This window comes from Tiliqua scincoides, chromosome 2 (genome assembly GCF_035046505.1).
Source record: "Tiliqua scincoides isolate rTilSci1 chromosome 2, rTilSci1.hap2, whole genome shotgun sequence".
NCBI classification, from domain to species: Eukaryota; Metazoa; Chordata; class Lepidosauria; order Squamata; family Scincidae; genus Tiliqua; species Tiliqua scincoides.
The window spans coordinates 204485956-204503372 of NC_089822.1; the positions used below are offsets into that span (position 1 = coordinate 204485956).

Sequence of the window (17417 nt, forward strand, 5' to 3'; positions counted from 1 at the left end):
GCCGGATCTTAGCCCCCATGCCTGCACAAGACAGGATTGTGCTGCATGTGTTTCAACTTCCTGGGTTTTATATCTATGAACAACAGTGTTCAAAGCATGTTTCTAGGCTTCCATTTTTTGCTACACTCTTATACGTATTTGGGAATGGTAGTTTTAACTTTTCTCCCTGTAGGAAAATATGAAGGGGAGATCTTGTCAACTTCATCAGTACTGATTTTCTTTACTGTCTCCACCAATCCCTTCTCTGCCCTCTATTGATCAGAGTAAGGCTTTGTAATCATATTTAACCCCTGTTGTTCCAGTTACATTGCTTACCAGTTTGGTTCTGGATGCAAAGCAAGGTGTTGGCTATTACTTTTATGGCCCAGTCCTATACGCCATTTATGACAGTGTATATCCTGAAATGCTGTTTTGAAAGTCCCAAGGATGTTGCAAATATCACACTGCTGTTGAGTGATTCAGAGCCGCCCTCTCAAATTGTGTAGTAGTCCAACATGACAGAGCCAGGGCTGTGCTGACCCCAGTAAGTTGGCAGCAGGGAGAAGTCGTGGGCAAGGAGTGAGTGGTTTGGGAGAGTATAAGGCTGAGAGGTGGGAGGGCAAGGGTGATTCAGGGGAAGGAGGGGGTGGATCCTGGAAGCAGTGACTTACACTGGACGCTAGCCCCTCTTTCCCCCAGTCCGTCCTGCCCCTTTTCTTTCCTTGGACTTACTCTAGCTACATAGCAAGTGTGAATCCAAAGAGACTCAAAATATTTTCACTTACTTCTGGTAGGCCTTCTTGTTGCCCACTTTCAGCATAGCATGCAGTATATGCTGTGTTAAGGTGGTTGCATGCTATAGCATGGCGGGGGATAGGATTGGGCAGCAAAAGTCCTTTTTGGCTTAGAACCTTAGATGCCTTAAGGCAGTGGTATTCAAACTGGGGCGTTGTGATGCCCCAGCCTGAAGGCCCTGGCCTCTGCCCCCTTCAGGGGTGGGGGCAGCGAGGACGCAGGGAAGAGGCAGTCACACAGTCCCCAGGATCACATTGCTCAGGGGGCTACAGGCACTGGGATGCACTCACCAGTCTCCACAGCAGCTGTCCTGGGGTGTGGGGAGCCCTGCGTGAGCTTCTGCAGGGCTCCCCAACGTTCTAAAAGTGAAAGTGGAGCGATCGTGCTCCACTTCCACAAAACTGGAAGTGGAGCGCAATTGCTCCACTTTCACTTTCTGCAGGCTGGGGAGCCCTGCAGACGCTTGTTTGGGGCTGGAAGAAACTCTGCCTGGGGCAAGGGGAATTGCTTCCCTTTACCACAAGTAGAGCTACAGCAGCACCAATGGGTCTGCTCGGATCTGCGCCACCTAAAATGGTGGCCACAAAGGTGGCGCAGATCCGAGCAGCCTGGAGCTGCTCCGTGTGCCTGGGAACGAGGTCTGGATCCTGGCCCCATCCCCGCTCTCCCACCCACAGGTCCACCTCCTGCCCACCCTCTTCCCACCCTCCGCCTGCCCCCAAACACCTCCTCCTAACCCTCCCCATATACCCCCAGACCTCTGTGCCAGCTGAGCTTGGTCTGTGCGAACATACCTGAGTCTGTCAGGGGCTGACACCCAAGGGGGCACAAATGTGCTTTACCGCACATTTGCGACCTTCCCAGACCAGTGCAAGGGACCTGAGCCAGCCCAGCACAATGTAAGGGTTGCGCTCTAAGTGATAATAACTACAGTTTGATTATTGTATGACCTGTATTGATTGTTTACATGTTTTTTTTTAATTCTAAGCCTCTTCATTATAAGCCTTTTAAAATAAGCCTTTTTATTATTAAAATTTTAGATTTTTTAAATAAGCCTAATATAGGCAAAAACATGGGGTGTAATTTGTTTAATTAAGTCTAGTTATGCTAGGCAGGAGGTGTATTTTGTCTCTCAAACATGTTGCAGAGGTCATGGTGACATTTAGAGTGGGAAAATCTTTAGTAGTGGTAATGCACATTTACCAAAGTGTGTACAGTGGACTCTTCTTATCCACGGCATCCTTGGATTTGAGTATCTGCAGCTTCTGGTGGCTTTGCATCTCGGAGGTGTTCTGAGGAGGCTGGGAGGCCACGCACAACTTCTGTAGGTTGGGTATGGTCCCCCCACTAAGTTGTTGCAGTGCCCCCCAGATTCAGTTATCTACAGAATTTGGTATCCTCAGGGGATCCTGGAACAGATCCCCCGTGGATAACAAGGGCCCACTGTATATGGGAGGAGAAGATTCACAACAGAAAATTAAATCATTGTAAGTGCACATATGATTTCAGCCATAACAATAACCTAATCTGGCTGGCTTCAGCTATCATTAGCCTGATGTTCACTGTTTGAATTTCAATAGTACAATGTGAAGAAGTGAAGTAGAATACAAGGAGAATATTGTAGTGATGCATCGAAATATGCACAAACAAAGCCCTGGATGTATTTAGTTTAGTTTCAGTAAGGAGTTGCAGAACTCAGAGCCTTTAGCAATATTGCAGTAGTCTAGAAGGGGTGTTCCCCCCCCTGCCCAGTTTGCTTAGAAGTAGCGGTACTGCTTATAATAATATGATGCCCTGAAAAGATTTGCATGGGGAGTCCATATGTGTTGTTTTGTTTAGTTGTGACTGACTAATGTGGCAATCTCTCTGGAAATTATTTTATATGACTCTCCTTAGAATGACATGCTCTTAAGTTACCAAATGTAAGACTGTTTACACAGAGCAGTTTGTTCTTTTTACTATAATATATATTGTGAATGACATCAGTACTGCACCCTCCAGCTAAAATCCCCCCACCCCATCCACACAAAAATCTAATGTCTTTTTGAGTTTCTTCTGCTTCAGGCGCAAGGTACCAGTGAATGAAAACAATTTTGAGCACCAGTGATCCTTGTTGCCCTCAGGCCACCCTCCTCCCTCTCAAGTTGCTATTTTAATTCTGAGAAAGACAAAGAATGACTTCCCAGGACCCTGAGGCCTGTAGTTTGTTACTGTTTCTATCCCTCTGCACAAGAAAGCATCCTAAATGCTGTTGTCTTGATTGAGAAGGCTGATGCTGAGGGCAAGTGATGTTTTTCTTTTAAACAGTAGCAAAAAGAAGTATAGATACTTATTGGTGAAGTCAAGAGCTGCAATCAGGATTTCCCCAGTTCAAACTCCACCTCTTCCATCATTTCACTAGCTGGCTTTAGGCCTCTCAGCCTCAGCCCCCCAGTTGCAATATGAGGATAATATTATACAGGACCATTGTAAGGAATACATTATGATACCTTGTTATCTTTAAACCCTAACTAATTTAGGACCAGGGTACCTTAACTATGGCTTCTTTCTACCTGTAACAGCCCATCTGCTGATGAGGTCTGCTGTAGGGGCCCTCTTCCATGTTCTTCCACCACAAGCAGAAATGTGGCTGGCAGAAGGGAAAGGGCTTCCTCTGCTGTGGCACCTTGCATGTGGAACGCCTTACCAGAGGAAATCTGGACAGCTCCCTGTCTCTCATCATTCTTAAGACAGTTGAAGACCTGTCTTTTTAGAGCTGCATTTGTGGGTGTTTTTTTTTAAAAAATGTACCATATTTTTTTTTTAAATCTTTTTGTATCCTTTTCTGATGTTCTTATGTTTTTATATTGCCTTCTGTTCATGCATTTGAATTGACTGTAAGCCACCTTGGGCGCTTCTTGATTGGAAGGGAAAGGTAGGAATAAAATACTTCAAATAAGTAAATAAATAAATGTGAAGAGATTTGCACATTCAAAAAGCAGGTATTTAGTATTATGATTAACTCTTTTTACATTCTGGTTTCAAAGGCTAAACTCTGTGGAATGACTCTTGGATTTGTTGCTTGTTAAGCAAAGAAAGTAAGGATTGCGTGTGTGTGTACACAGAGACACACGTACAGAAACATTGTGGCCTTTTCCCTGAGTGAAGGAACAAAGAACATCTAAACGGAGCCTAGTGAGGCATCAAATCACACTAGAAATATTTCTTAATGAACTGGAAGGGCTGTCTTTTTGCCTTGGGCTGGTTTGCTGGGAGAATGTTTTGGAAGTTGTAGTTGACAGCTCAGTGCCTTGATTGGAAGACCTCCTGCAGATAATAGAGGTGGTGTGGTTTCCATAAAAGGAAGAAAAAGCCTTTCATTAGTTGTGCTTTCTGGAAGATTGTTTTCTTTAGTCACTCTAATATTGATTTCTGTCTGTTGGTGAGAATATATGTGGGGAGGGGCTGTAGCAAGGAGCTAGATCTTCAGATCCATTGGGAATATATTGCATTGACTTATGCTTTTAATGGAGGAAAATGTGAGAGAAGATCCATCCCACACACAGCTGTAAATCAGCGTTAATAGGAATGATTTTTCTGTGGGTAGACTTTAGGTTTTTAAAATTGGCTTCATTTATGGGACAGTTGTTGAGTCTTTTCATATGGTCATCACATACATACATACATGTTGGCAACCTTCAGTCTCGAAAGACTATGGTATCGCGCTCTGAAAGGTGGTTCTGGAACAGCGTCTAGTGTGGCTGAAAAGGCCGATTCGGGAGTGACAATCCCTTCCACACTGGGAGCAAGTGCAGTCTGTCCCTGGTCTGTCTCCCTGGCTATGGGCCTTCCTTCTTTGCCTCTGTGCCTCAGACTGTTGGCCAAGTGTCTCTTCAAACTGGGAAAGGCCATGCTGCACAGCCTGCCTCCAAGCGGGCCGCTCAGAGGCCAGGGTTTCCCACCTCTTGAGGTCCACTCCTAAGGCCTTCAGATCCCTCTTGCAGATGTCCTTGTATCGCAGCTGTGGTCTACCTGTAGGGCGCTTTCCTTGCACAAGCTCTCCATAGAGGAGATCCTTTGGGATCCGGCCATCATCCATTCTCACGACATGACCGAGCCAACGCAGGCGTCTCTGTTTCAGCAGTGCATACATGCTAGGGATTCCAGCACGTTCCAGGACTGTGTTGTTTGGAACTTTGGCCTGCCAAGTGATGCCGAGAATGTGTCGGAGGCAGCGCATGTGGAAAGCGTTCAGTTTCCTCTCACAAGAATGAGGTAAACATATCAAGGTTCAGTCTCCCTGGGTAGAGTTATCTCTGGATTCTGTGCACTGGGTTTTCAAGGGCTCCAATTCCCTGGGTGACTTTGAGCCCAATTCTTTTCTCTCCCCCCCCCCACCAATGCAGCAGCACCAAGATGGCTACTGCTGCATCCTGCAGGGGGGCAGTTGTGGAGGTCTCCTTCGGGTAAGGGAACAATAATTCCCTTATCTGGGAGGGAGGGCAAGTCTCCATGACACATGGGGTGTCTACTCCCCCTATGCTAGCTAAATAGCTGGTGCAAGCCTGCATGGACTCATGCCATAGGATTGGGTCTGGGAAGGGGTAGGATTGGTGGCCACTGACCCGCCCTGGGGCATTTGGTGGGCCGCTGTGAGATACAGGAAGCTGGACTAGATGGGCCTATGGCCTGATCCAGTGGGGCTGTTCTTATGTTCTTATGCCCATCCCTTGTTCCATCACTGCCCTGTTTTCCCTGCCCCTATTCCACCCTCCCACCACCCCATTCCACTATGACTTCCGCCTCCCCCCACCATCTCACCTTCGGTGTTGGGCAGCTCCAGATCTGTCGGCTTTACAACAGTCAGCACCAGCAGAAGAGGTACTTTGATGACAGCTGGCCCCTTTAAGATTGGACCATTTGTAAATGAACCCAGGTACAGTCATTCACTTGACATTGTGTACCCAGATACAGAATAATGTGTGAATAAGCCCATAGGTCTTTCAGACAGAGAATAGAAAAAAAGCACTTGGAGATTGTTTTAAAATGTATAATCTTGTTTCTGTTGCAATCTTAGAAATACGCCCCATTGAATTCAGTGGCACTTATTTTCAGTAAATGTGCATGGGAGTAGGTTGTTGTCATGCAAAAGAGATCTAATGTAAATTGTGGTTGTGCCATTACAAAATGCTAACCTTGTCAATGAAATTCCTCTGAAGTTTATCAGATCACAGCAGATGGGGAGGGGGATGGAGAGCATGGGGGGAGATGAGTATGCATATTTTTCCCCCTGAAACTTTAGAAAGACCTTGGGATCAAAGGACACATGTATATACAATTGAACCCAATGGCTGTTTTTATTTTTTATTTTTGCAAGCCTTTTCCCCCTGAAGAAGTTTCACAAGGGGCCAGTTTTGAGCCTAGCAGTTTTGAGCCACTCAGTGAGGAGGCTCTCAGCTGTCCCCCCCCCCATGGCCAACTGCCTTTCCAAATGCAAGCAAACACACAGTTGTTAGGTTGATCAGGGTGGGAGCGTTTTGCACAGATGGCTAACATGCCAGATTCTTGACAGCACTTTGAGATGGAACATCTAGTTCAGTCTCCCCTGGCATTGCTGTCTTTGTACAGCTTTTGCCGTTTTCCTACTAAGTAAAGCAATTACTAGCTGCTGTGTCAATGTAATTGGACACATCTCAGATAAGTGCTTCTTTAAAAACAGGTATACAGCAGGTCTAACCAATTGCAGAGAAGATACTTATGGCACACAAATGTGGTTGTCTCCTGTAAATCATTTTCTTTTTCACGTGTATTTAAGCAGAGGTAGTCTCAACTGAGGAAAGATAATGGAGCATTCCCAACTCTACCTTTTTTCTCCCCACTCACCTCTTTTCAATGCAGTATAATCATTCTGATTTTGTAAGACTGTAAATGGAACTCCATATATTAGGAGAAAGGAACACACAGACCCTTCGTTGTTCATATGTGTGTTACTTAAGCATATGAAGTTGCCCATTCTGACTGGTGGCAGTAGCTGTCTGAAGTCTTAGGCAGTGGCCTTTCTGCCTACCTGAGATATTTAACTGGAGATTGAACCTTGGACCTTCTGTCCAAAGAAGGTATGCCGCAATTAACATATGACCTTCTAACTATGGTTGAACCAATTACGGACCTGGCCTCTATGCCACCCTAATGTACAGGTCCGCATCACGCTGCCCTGCCTGTATCATGCTGTTCCTCCCAGGGATACTTACCAAGGCGCATGGAGCTTCGCACAGTGCTCTGATGAAAACTGGAAGTACTCTTTAAGATCACGTCAGAAGGCTTTTGGAGCTGTTTGTAGCGGTGTGCGGGGCTTCGCCTGCCCGCAGAACAGCTCTGATGGGCAGGCAGAGGCAGGCGGAGGAAGGGGTGTGGCAGGTGCGATGCCTGGGGCTTTTGCCACTCCAGGCCCCCCCACTGCCCCCCCGGCCCTCCCCGGCCCACCACTGGGTTGAACCTTTTTTTTCCCAATATTACATTTATGATTGTAGTTGTTGAAAAGTGAAAGTCTGAAGGTGGTTGATTGCTGTATTTGAAAAGAAATATACGAAATAAACTACATTCATTTCCAAACTGGTCTGGTCATAGAAGTGACAGCTAAATGAAAAAATTTCTTTACTCATGGCTGTGCTTCTACATCTGCCGCCTTCAGAGACAAATAAAACTGGTTGCTTTGTTCTCTTGCTGAAAATGAGGAAAGTTTCCCGTTATCTTAACTTCTTATCTCTCAATTGAAACTAAAATGACTGTGGATTCTATTCAGATTTACACATCATTAACAGCCCAATCCTATCTAAATCGTGGCACAGTGGCGCCAGTGTGGCCACCACTGTACCCCACTGGGGATTTTGGGCTGCAGGAAGTCTCCTTGGGGTAAGGGGATATTTGTCTCCTTGTCCCAGCGTGAGCCCCAGCAGCTGCTATGGGTCTACTCAGACTTGGACTAGGTTGATCGCTGGCACAACTCCACATTGACCCAGGAAGGCAGATCAGGCCCAGGAAGGCTGTCAGGATTTGGCATGCACCATTGCTGCTGATCCCACCCCTCTTCCAGGCCTGATCAGCCCTCTTCCTTGCTCCTGTCACCGCCCCGTTCTGCCCACCCTCACCCTTTTCCCACCCACCCTTGCCCCATTCAACCCCCTGCCTCCCTCCAACCCCTTGGGCAGGCTTACCTGTTCTGACAGGTGGTTCTACTGGCACACAGAAGGCCGCTCCAGCCTCCTCGCTAGCGGGCCTGCAGCGCATGTCACTAGAGCCTGCTTTGTGACTGCTGTAAAGCAGCCTCCGCCTGTGCAACACTAGTAACGCCAGAGAGGGAGGGGGTAGGATTGGGCCGTAAGTCTTTGCATAAAGAACTAAGAATGCACATTTCCTTATGGCAAGGGCAAAACTGGAAACCATTTTGGAGTGATAATGATCATTTATACCTTTCTCCCCTGCATCAGGTCCTCATGAATCTCCTTAGGTTTCCATACCAGTCATAGGAGGTCTACAGGGTGGAAAGAATATAGTTTAAAACTGTGTGTTTGTTGGGTAGAAATACAGCTGGATGTGCTGCTGTTGCCTACTCATCTCAGTACCAAGCCCCAAAGTTCTATTATTTTTCTCTTTGGCAGGCCTTTCTTGATTCAGCTTCTTTTTAGTGCTGTAATTGCTTCCTTAGGAAAAAAAATATCCTCCAGTTTGTGAAGAGCTCTGATTATTCAACAAACAGTGTGTTATATATTGGTATTTGCATGGTTACATTGTGTCCTGGGGATTCCAAGAATCAAAAGACTTGCAGCTCCCATAAAGCCTCTTTAATTAACTTGATTTAGATATTATTGTGTCACTGGGTATGTCTCTTATTGGACGAATGTTTCATTTGTTAGTTCTTAGCCAATGAATGTCAGTTTTCATTTGGTTTCATATTTATTGAGTAAAAGCGTGCTTGGCTTTCAATCAACTTTCAATACCTGGAGTATTGTGTCCAGTTCTGGTTGCCACATCACAAAAAGGACATAGTGGAAATGGAAAAGGTGCAAAAGAGAGCGACTAAGATGATTACGGGGCTGGGGCACCTTCCTTATGAGGAAAGGCTACGGCGTTTGGGCCTCTTCAGCCTAGAAAAGAGACACCTGAGGGGGGACATGATTGAGACATACAAAACTATGCATGGGAAGGATAAAGTGGATAGAGGGATGCTCTTTACACTCTCATATAACACCAGAACAGGGGACATCCACTAAAATTGAGTGTTGGGAGAGTTAGGACAGACAAAAGGAAATATTTCTTTACTCAGCGTGTAGTTGGTCTGTGAAACTCCTTGCCACAGGATGTGGTGACGGCATCTGACCTAGATGCCTTTAAAAGGGGATTGGACAAGTTTCCGGAGGAAAAATCCATTTTGGGTTACATGCCATGATGCGTATGTGCAGCCTCCTGATTTAAGAAATGGGCTATGTCAGAATGCCAGATGCAGGGGAGGGCACCAGGATGAGGTCTCTTGTTATCTGGTGTGCTCCCTGGGGCATTTGGTGGGCCGCTGTGAGATACAGGAAGCTGGACTAGATGGGCCTATGGCCTGATCCAGTGGGGTTGTTGTTATGTTCTTATGTAACTGTATGTCTAGTGAAGAAGCTGAAAAAATCTGTACCTTTCTTCCTTGTCTCTGAGAGGTTGCTGTGCTTCTCAAAACTCTGGAGTATAGTTTGAAACAGCAATAGTGTGTCCAGGCAATTGCTTTGATTGCCTACTGTGGCCAGTTGGACCATTCACTTCATAGGTTTTTCCAGATAAACTACAATATGTTGGAGTAGACAAAGCTGAACCTGTCCTATAAATTCAGGGCTGACTCAAACATATCCATGGTCGCACACATGGGGCTGTTGGCGAGTCTCCATTTGGACTGTGTTCATGCTGCAGTACCATTTGTGTGAATGCATGCCTCCACACAGCAGTCCTGTATATGGCCACTGTGATTTTCTTGATAATGGTGCCTCTCAAAGTATACACAATTGTTGTGGCATAAGAACATAAGAACAGCCCCACTGGATCAGGCCATAGGCCCATCTAGTCCAGCTTCCTGTATCTCACAGCGGCCCACCAAATGCCCCAGGGAGCACACCAGATAACAAGAGACCTCATCCTGGTGCCCTCCCCTGCATCTGGTATTCTGACATAACCCATTTCTAAAATCAGGAGGTTGTGCATACACATCATGGCTTGTACCCCGTAATGGATTTTTCCTCCAGAAACTTGTCCAATCCCCTTTTAAAGGCGTCCAGGCCAGTCGCCATCACCACATCCTGTGGCAAGGAGTTCCACAGACCGACCACACGCTGAGTAAAGAAATATTTTCTTTTGTCTGTCCTAACCCGCCCAACACTCAATTTTAGTGGATATCCCCTGGTCCTGGTATTATGTGAGAGTGTAAAGAGCATCTCCCTATCCACTCTGTCCATCCCCTGCATAATTTTGTATGTCTCAATCATGTCCCCCCTCAGGTGTCTCTTTTCTAGGCTGAAGAGGCCCAAACGCCGTAGCCTTTCCTCATAAGGAAGGTGCCCCAGCCCCGTAATCATCTTAGTCGCTCTCTTTTGCACCTTTTCCATTTCCACTATGTCTTTTTTGAGATGCGGTGACTAGAACTGGACACAATACTCCAGGTGTGGCCTTACCATAGATTTGTACAACAGCATTATAATACTAGCCGTTTTGTTCTCAATACCCTTCCTAATGATCCCAAGCATAGAATTGGCCTTCTTCACTGCCGCCGCACATTGGGTCAACACTTTCATCGACCTGTCCACCACCACCCCAAGATCTCTCTCCTGATCTGTCACAGACAGCTCAGAACCCATCAGCCTATATCGAAAGTTTTGATTTTTTGCCCCAATGTGCATGACTTTACACTTACTGACATTGAAGCGCATCTGCCATTTTGCTGCCCATTCTGCCAGTCTGGAGAGATCCTTCTGGAGCTCCTCACAATCACTTCTGGTCTTTACCACTCAGAAAAGTTTGGTGTCGTCTGCAAACTTAGCCACTTCACTGCTCACCCCTGTCTCCAGGTCATTTATGAAGAGGTTGAAAAGCACCGGTCCCAGGACAGATCCTTGGGGCACACCGCTTTTCACCTCTCTCCATTGTGAAAATTGCCCATTGACACCCACTCTCTGCTTCCTGGCCTCCAACCAGTTCTCAATCCATGAGAGGACCTGTCCTCTAATTCCCTGACTGTGGAGTTTTTTCAGTAGCCTTTGGTGAGGGACCGTGTCAAACGCCTTCTGAAAGTCCAGATATATAATGTCCACGGGTTCTCCCGCATCCACATGCCTGTTGACCTTTTCAAAGAATTCTATAAGGTTCGTGAGGCAAGACTTACCCTTACAGAAGCCATGCTGACTCTCCCTCAGCAAGGCCTGTTCGTCTATGTGTTTTGAGATCCTATCTTTGATGAGGCATTCCACCATCTTACCCGGTATGGATGTTAGGCTGACCGGGCTATAGTTTCCCGGGTCCCCCCTCTTTCCCTTTTTAAAAATAGGCGTGACATTTGCTATCCTCCAATCTTCTGGCACCGTGGCCATTTTGAGGGACAAGTTGCATTCCTTAGTCAAGAGATCTGCAACTTCATTCTTCAATTCCTTAATAACTCTTGGGTGGATGCCATCAGGGCCCGGTGACTTATTGATCTTTAATTTATCAATGAGGTCTGAAACATCTTCTCTTTTAACCTCTATCTGACTTAACTCCTCGGTTAGGAGGGGCTGTTCTGCCGTGAAGACAGATGCAAAGAACTCATTTAATTTCTCTGCCATCTCTAAGTCTCCTTTTATCTCTCCTTTCCCTCCCTCACCATCCAGAGGGCCAACCGCTTCTCTGGTGGGTTTCCTGCTTCTAACATATTTGAAGAAGCTTTTATTATTCCCCTTAATGTTGCTGGCCATGCGTTCCTCATAGTCTTGCTTGGCCTCCCGTATCACCTTCTTACATTTCTTTTGCCACAGTTTATGTTCCTTTTTATTCTCCTCATTAGAGCAAGACTTCCATTTACGGAAGGAAGCTTGGCATGGCTGTGATCTGGTTGGCAGACCTGCTTGCTTTTGACATGCTCGGGCAGGGGCTGCCAACAAATATAGTATGAACCAACCCATTTGCATCGCTGCCTCCCCCCTCCCCACCCCTTCATGGGGAAGAGGCCATGGCTCTCTGGCTGGGACATCAGGATGCCCCAGTTTGAGAACCACTGCTTTTTGGGTAGCAAAATGATTATTCAAAGTTGGTTATGTACATCAGGGGTGCTCACACTTTTTTGGCTCGAGAGCTACTTTGAAACCCAGCAAGGCCCGGAGATCTACCAGAGTTTTTTTACAATGTTCGCGCCATCATAACATATAACATTTATGTGTACAATGTATGTTGGTGTACCTTGCATAACCGCATGAGCCAATATTGCACAACACAACATAATTAACTATAAACATTTTTTGTAATTACTTGAGTTTATTTTGACGACTTGCACTGAAGTGAATCAGCCAAGGATGCATAGTCTGGACAGTAGCTGCTGACAGCCAGCCTCAAGCACACTTCCAAATGTTCATCAGTCATGGTGGAATGGTACTTGGACTTAATGATCTTCATGTAGGAAAAGGCTGACTCACATAAATAAGTGGAGCCCTTCCTGCCTCAGGTGCTCTTATATCCCTGAGGGTCCTATTGCCTTCAAGTGGCTGCAGCTGTGCAGCACACTCTGCTGGATGCCCAGGCCTTTCCCTTAAAGGGGCCACTGCTGACACCACATCTACCTCCTCACCAGATCTTCCTTGATTCCAATACAAGTTGGGGGGAGGAGCAGATCTCTATACAGACCAGTGCAAAAACAGGAAAGGTGTGGGGAAGATCTCTATATAGACATCACAGCAAGACCAGTGCAAAACCCCTTGCACACAGAACCAACAGATGGAAGTTGGGGGGGGGGGGCAGATCTCCATACATACCAGTTCAAAAACAGGGGAAAGGTGTGGGGGAGGGAAGATCTCTATATAGACATCACAGCAAGACCAGTGCAAAACCCCTTGCACACAGAACCAACAGATGGAAGTTGGGGGGGGGGCAGATCTCCATACATACCAGTGCAAAAACAGGGGAAAGGTAAGTCAGCCCCAGTAGAGTCAACAGGGCTCACTCCCAGGGATGCGTCACTCCTAGGGATGCGTGGACAGGAGCTCACTCCCAGGGATGCGTCACTCCCAGGGAGCTCACTCCCAGGACGGGGCTCACTCCCAGAGATCCTTGAATGGGTGAGAAGCCTGTGATCGACTCATTTTGCCTCGCGATCGACCGGTAGATCGCAATCGAAGTCTTGAGCGCCCCTGATGTACATGGTTATGATTTTGACTAGGTAATGAGTTTTGCTCATTTGGTAGAATGTTGTCTGTTAACATGGGACAAGAGTCTGTGTATTCACATTGTCAAATAATTGCTGGTCAAACTGTTGTCTGAGGGTGAGATGTATGTGTCCTCATTCGATTATCTTTCTCTGTTTTTTGTCTTCTAGGTGCAAGAGTGGTTATGTTTAAATTGCCAGATGCAGAGAGCTTTGGGGATGGACATGACCACAGCGCCCCGGTCCAAAAGCCAGCAGCAGCTACACTCCCCTTCACTTTCTCCTTCCCATTCCCCAGCCAAACAGCCGCAACTGCAGCCTCAAGTGGCACCAGGACCAGAAAAACAACCAGGAACTATGCAGCCAGGCCCCAGGCCAAGTGCTGGTGGCATGCAGCCTGAGTCCCCCAAACCACCCCCAGCTTCAGCACAGAGGGAGCCACACAGCCAAGCCCAGCCAAAACCTGCTGCTCCTCAGGAAGTGGTGAGGTCTTCCCCTCAACATCAACAAGCAAAGCCTTCATCCATTGATCCAAGAAAGACTGTGGGGGACTCCCCAGCTAAGACTCCAGCACCTCCCACCAGTGGTGGGGTACCTGAGCAACCCCAAGAGGGCCTCACTGGGAAGCTCTTTGGATTTGGGGCTTCTCTCTTGACCCAGGCAAGCACACTCATGTCTGTCCAGCCAGAGGCCACCCCACCAAGTCAGCAGTCCCCTGGCAAAGTGCCTCCAAAAATCGTCTTCAGTGATGCCAGCAAAGAAGCTGGCCCTAAAGCCCCAGGCACTGCACCTGGAATGCAGGGTAAGACTGGAACTGTCCCAGCTGCAAAGCAAGTGAAAGCAGAAAAAGTAATCAAGCCAAAGGAAGTGCCGAAAGAAAGGGTCTTATGCCCCCTCTGCAAAGCAGAGATAAAGGTGGGCTCTGGGGAACCCTCCAACTATAATACCTGTACAACCTGTAAGCAGCGGGTCTGCAACATGTGTGGATTCAACCCAACACCTCACCTGGTAGAGGTAAGACTGTTTCTGATACAGGGATAAGGGTATCTTTCCATTTTCTTTACATACTTGTCTTGTTTTTGGTGTTGTAAAGTCTTGCATTTCCTGTGGTGGCTTTCGATGCAGATAAGCTTATGGTCAGTAATTGATGGTTTGATGGAGCATATTCTAACTACGCTGGTAAGATTACAAGCATACTAAAATAAGTTATTTGTGCAGTTTTCCATTTTTACAGTTTTGATTGTGAGATAAGGATCAGGAGCAGCCCATGCTTCCCTTCTGTCTGATCCCTCCTACCATTTTGGTGCTCCTGGTGCACCCACCCACCACTCCATAAATGAGGAGAGAGGGCAAGTGAAGGAGAAAGCAAGCAAACGTAGAGATCCCCACTTATGTGCCCCTTCCTCAACTTACTATGAGTACAGTGTGTAGTCTTCTTCCTCCATGCTGCTTCTGATTTGAATGGAGCAGTGCAAGTGCCACACTCCTGGTAGGTTAAGAGAAGGGAAAGCAGGCTCCGGATCACCTCTCCCTTTGTGAGCATTAGGTGGGAAGGGAGAACTGTTCTGGATCCGTGGCAGAACACAGACAGAACAACTGGGGTCTTGTTTGTATACTGTCTGCCTCTCCAAGGGTGTTGCTCCATGTGACTGTTTCAGGTCACTTCATGGTAAGGCCAACCCTGGTGAGGGTCTTTGAGAAGGTATTTCTGACAAGTTCAGTGAGCAAATAAATTTTTTTCCCCGTTTCATGAGCACAATCACGCATCAGGTATAGGTGAGAAAGAGGATTTTGTTGCTGTTCTGCAGCATTTGAGTTGGATAACAAACTGAAATGGCAATGTGCTTTATAACTCTCTGGTGGGGTAGACCTTGGCCAGCCTCTGGTTGCCAGTGTGAGGAGGAAGTACTACTCTTGCCTGTTAAAGGTTTGGAAGATAGTGTTGATTTTGTAGGTCTAAGGACCTTTGGTGCCTGTGGCTGAGGGAAGGGAAACTGCAAGCAAGAAAATGTCCTACACTACCCAAAGTCTTATATCACCACATTAGCATCTCTTGTGTGTTCCTCAGAATGAAAAAAGATGCTAAATGAGCATTCTGGTCTTAGGCTTCTGTTGCGTAAAGGAAAGATGATAATAAATGAGACAACATCATTTGATAGGAACAAAACCTCACCTTTTTATATGTGATGATGAATTGTGCCTGGATGATGTCAGGCTGCTTTTACTAGGAAATCATGGAAATAGTGGATTTGCCAGGAAGATGGTGAGAGCATTCTCCTTACTGGTCATGTATATGAACAACTTATCCAGTTCCAGTAGAATCTGATACATAAGTTATGTGCTTAAAAAAAATAGAGCTGATGATACAAGGATGGACATTTTACACTGCCAGCTCTAAGTCCAGCCAAAAGGTACAGAAACTGGTAATACTCAATGATTTTGTCTTCTTTATGATTATCAGATATCCTGGGCACTGGTAGGAATTTTACATCCACAGGTGACTCCTAAGTAGGGGGTAGGCAGGAAATATCTCACATGGCCTTAAGTAACTTTCCTCAGGTATTTTTATCGTTAGAAATGAAAGTATGAACAAATAGTATACCACTGCCTCTTAGAATATTGTATTTGGTGGATTAATTTTTAGAATTTTGAAGACAACTCATGGAAGAACAAATGCAATTAAAGTTCTTTATCCAAAGAGCCTTGGAGATATAAAAATACATGCAGAATCAGAAAATTTGGGTTAAAGCAAGTGCTATTTATATACACTTACATTGCTGCTGGGTTAGGAGGAAACAGTGAATTTGAACAAATTAGACTGGAGCAACTGGGGTGTGGATCATCTAGAGTCTACTCTTCATGATTTGGATTTACCAAATATGATTTCTATTGACGTAAGCACAAAAATATCAAGCCAGATTTCTGATGCAGAGCAGTTCCTTTGGTTTTGTAAGGTATTGATTGCTCTCAGTAGCTTATTTTCAGAGTTGATCCAATAAGTATCATTGTCTCGCTCTCTTTGTTGTTCCTCTTCAGCAAGTTAAATCAGGGATAGGATGCAGTTCTAGATGGTCCAGGAACTGATGTCGGTGACTGGGAAGTTTTCTAAATTAGCACCAAAGCCATCATACTGTGGGGTGCCATGCCATAGGCACACCTGTTTTTTGAATGGAACATAAAACCCAATCCCGGATTACCTCCCCCAATCCCAAATTGTGTTTTTCGTTTTAGCTCGCTCCCCCCCCCCACTTTCATTCCTTAAAGAAAAAAGAAGAAGCTGCCTTAATATTCCAAGTGGATTTAAATGTTTCCCACGCAGCTTTAAAATGGTTCTGGCTTACATCTGCTTCTGTTTAAAACAGCTGTCACATTCTACTCAGATTAACAGAGCTGCACTGATAGTGTAGAAGTGCCTGTGTGGATGTGATTGTATCACTGAAGTTGCAAGACCAGTAGGGTAGTACATTTTACAGACCTTCATCCCCAGAAAGCCAGGAGGCCCCCTTTCCCCATAGTCCAAGCTTCTACCCTTGAGCCACAGGTGGCAAGCTCTGATAACCTACCTATAGACAGGAAGTTGCAATCAAGTGTATTCACAGATCTGGCTCAATATGCGTCCCCCGGACCCACGTTGAGCCAGACTTGGCCCAACCAGAACCCTCTGAAGGCAAACAAAGCTGTACTCTGATTGCCTTCAGAGGACTTTCTGAATTCTGCAGAGGCTTCATGCATCTCCCTGTGACCTCTGCAGGTTTCAGAATGACCACTTCAAGCCTGAAAATGCCACTAGTTTCTCTTGAGAAACAGCTATTCAGAAACCCACAGCTATTCAGAGGCTACAGGTGAATGATGCTGTGGGCTTCAGAAAGCCCTCCAGAGGCGATCGAGCTTTAGAGGGCTTAAAGGGGCTGAAACCACAAATTTTGTTATCTGTGGTTTTTGGTATCTGGGGGGTGGTGATCTGAGAATGGATCCCTCATGGATTCTGGGGCGGGCCGCATCTGTATGTAACTAAGGGAATACAGGATTTTAAAGTGGCAAGAAAGGGTATGATGTTACAGTTTCGGAACAAAGGCCACATCAAGAGCCATTAGATAAAACCCTGAATAAAATCTGAGCCTCTTCATCCATTGGGGCAGTCCATTAACTATGCAATAATATATCAAGAAGGAGCAGGGAATTGATGAAGTTGCGATGAAGCAGACTTAGCTTTTGATTAAAACAGGAAAAAGAGTAGCAAAGGGAAAGCAGG

General features: G+C 46.1%; 1 protein-coding gene across 1 annotated transcript in view; it reads left to right on the forward strand.

Moving 5' to 3' along the window:
• The window catches only part of BSN (bassoon presynaptic cytomatrix protein), a 260226-nt gene that overhangs the window by 33498 nt on the left and 209311 nt on the right, over nt 1-17417 (forward strand). Inside the window, exon 2 of the mRNA XM_066612954.1 lies at nt 13337-14179. Within this exon, the coding sequence (XP_066469051.1) occupies nt 13337-14179 (843 nt within the window). The remainder of the gene's footprint in view (nt 1-13336; nt 14180-17417) is intronic.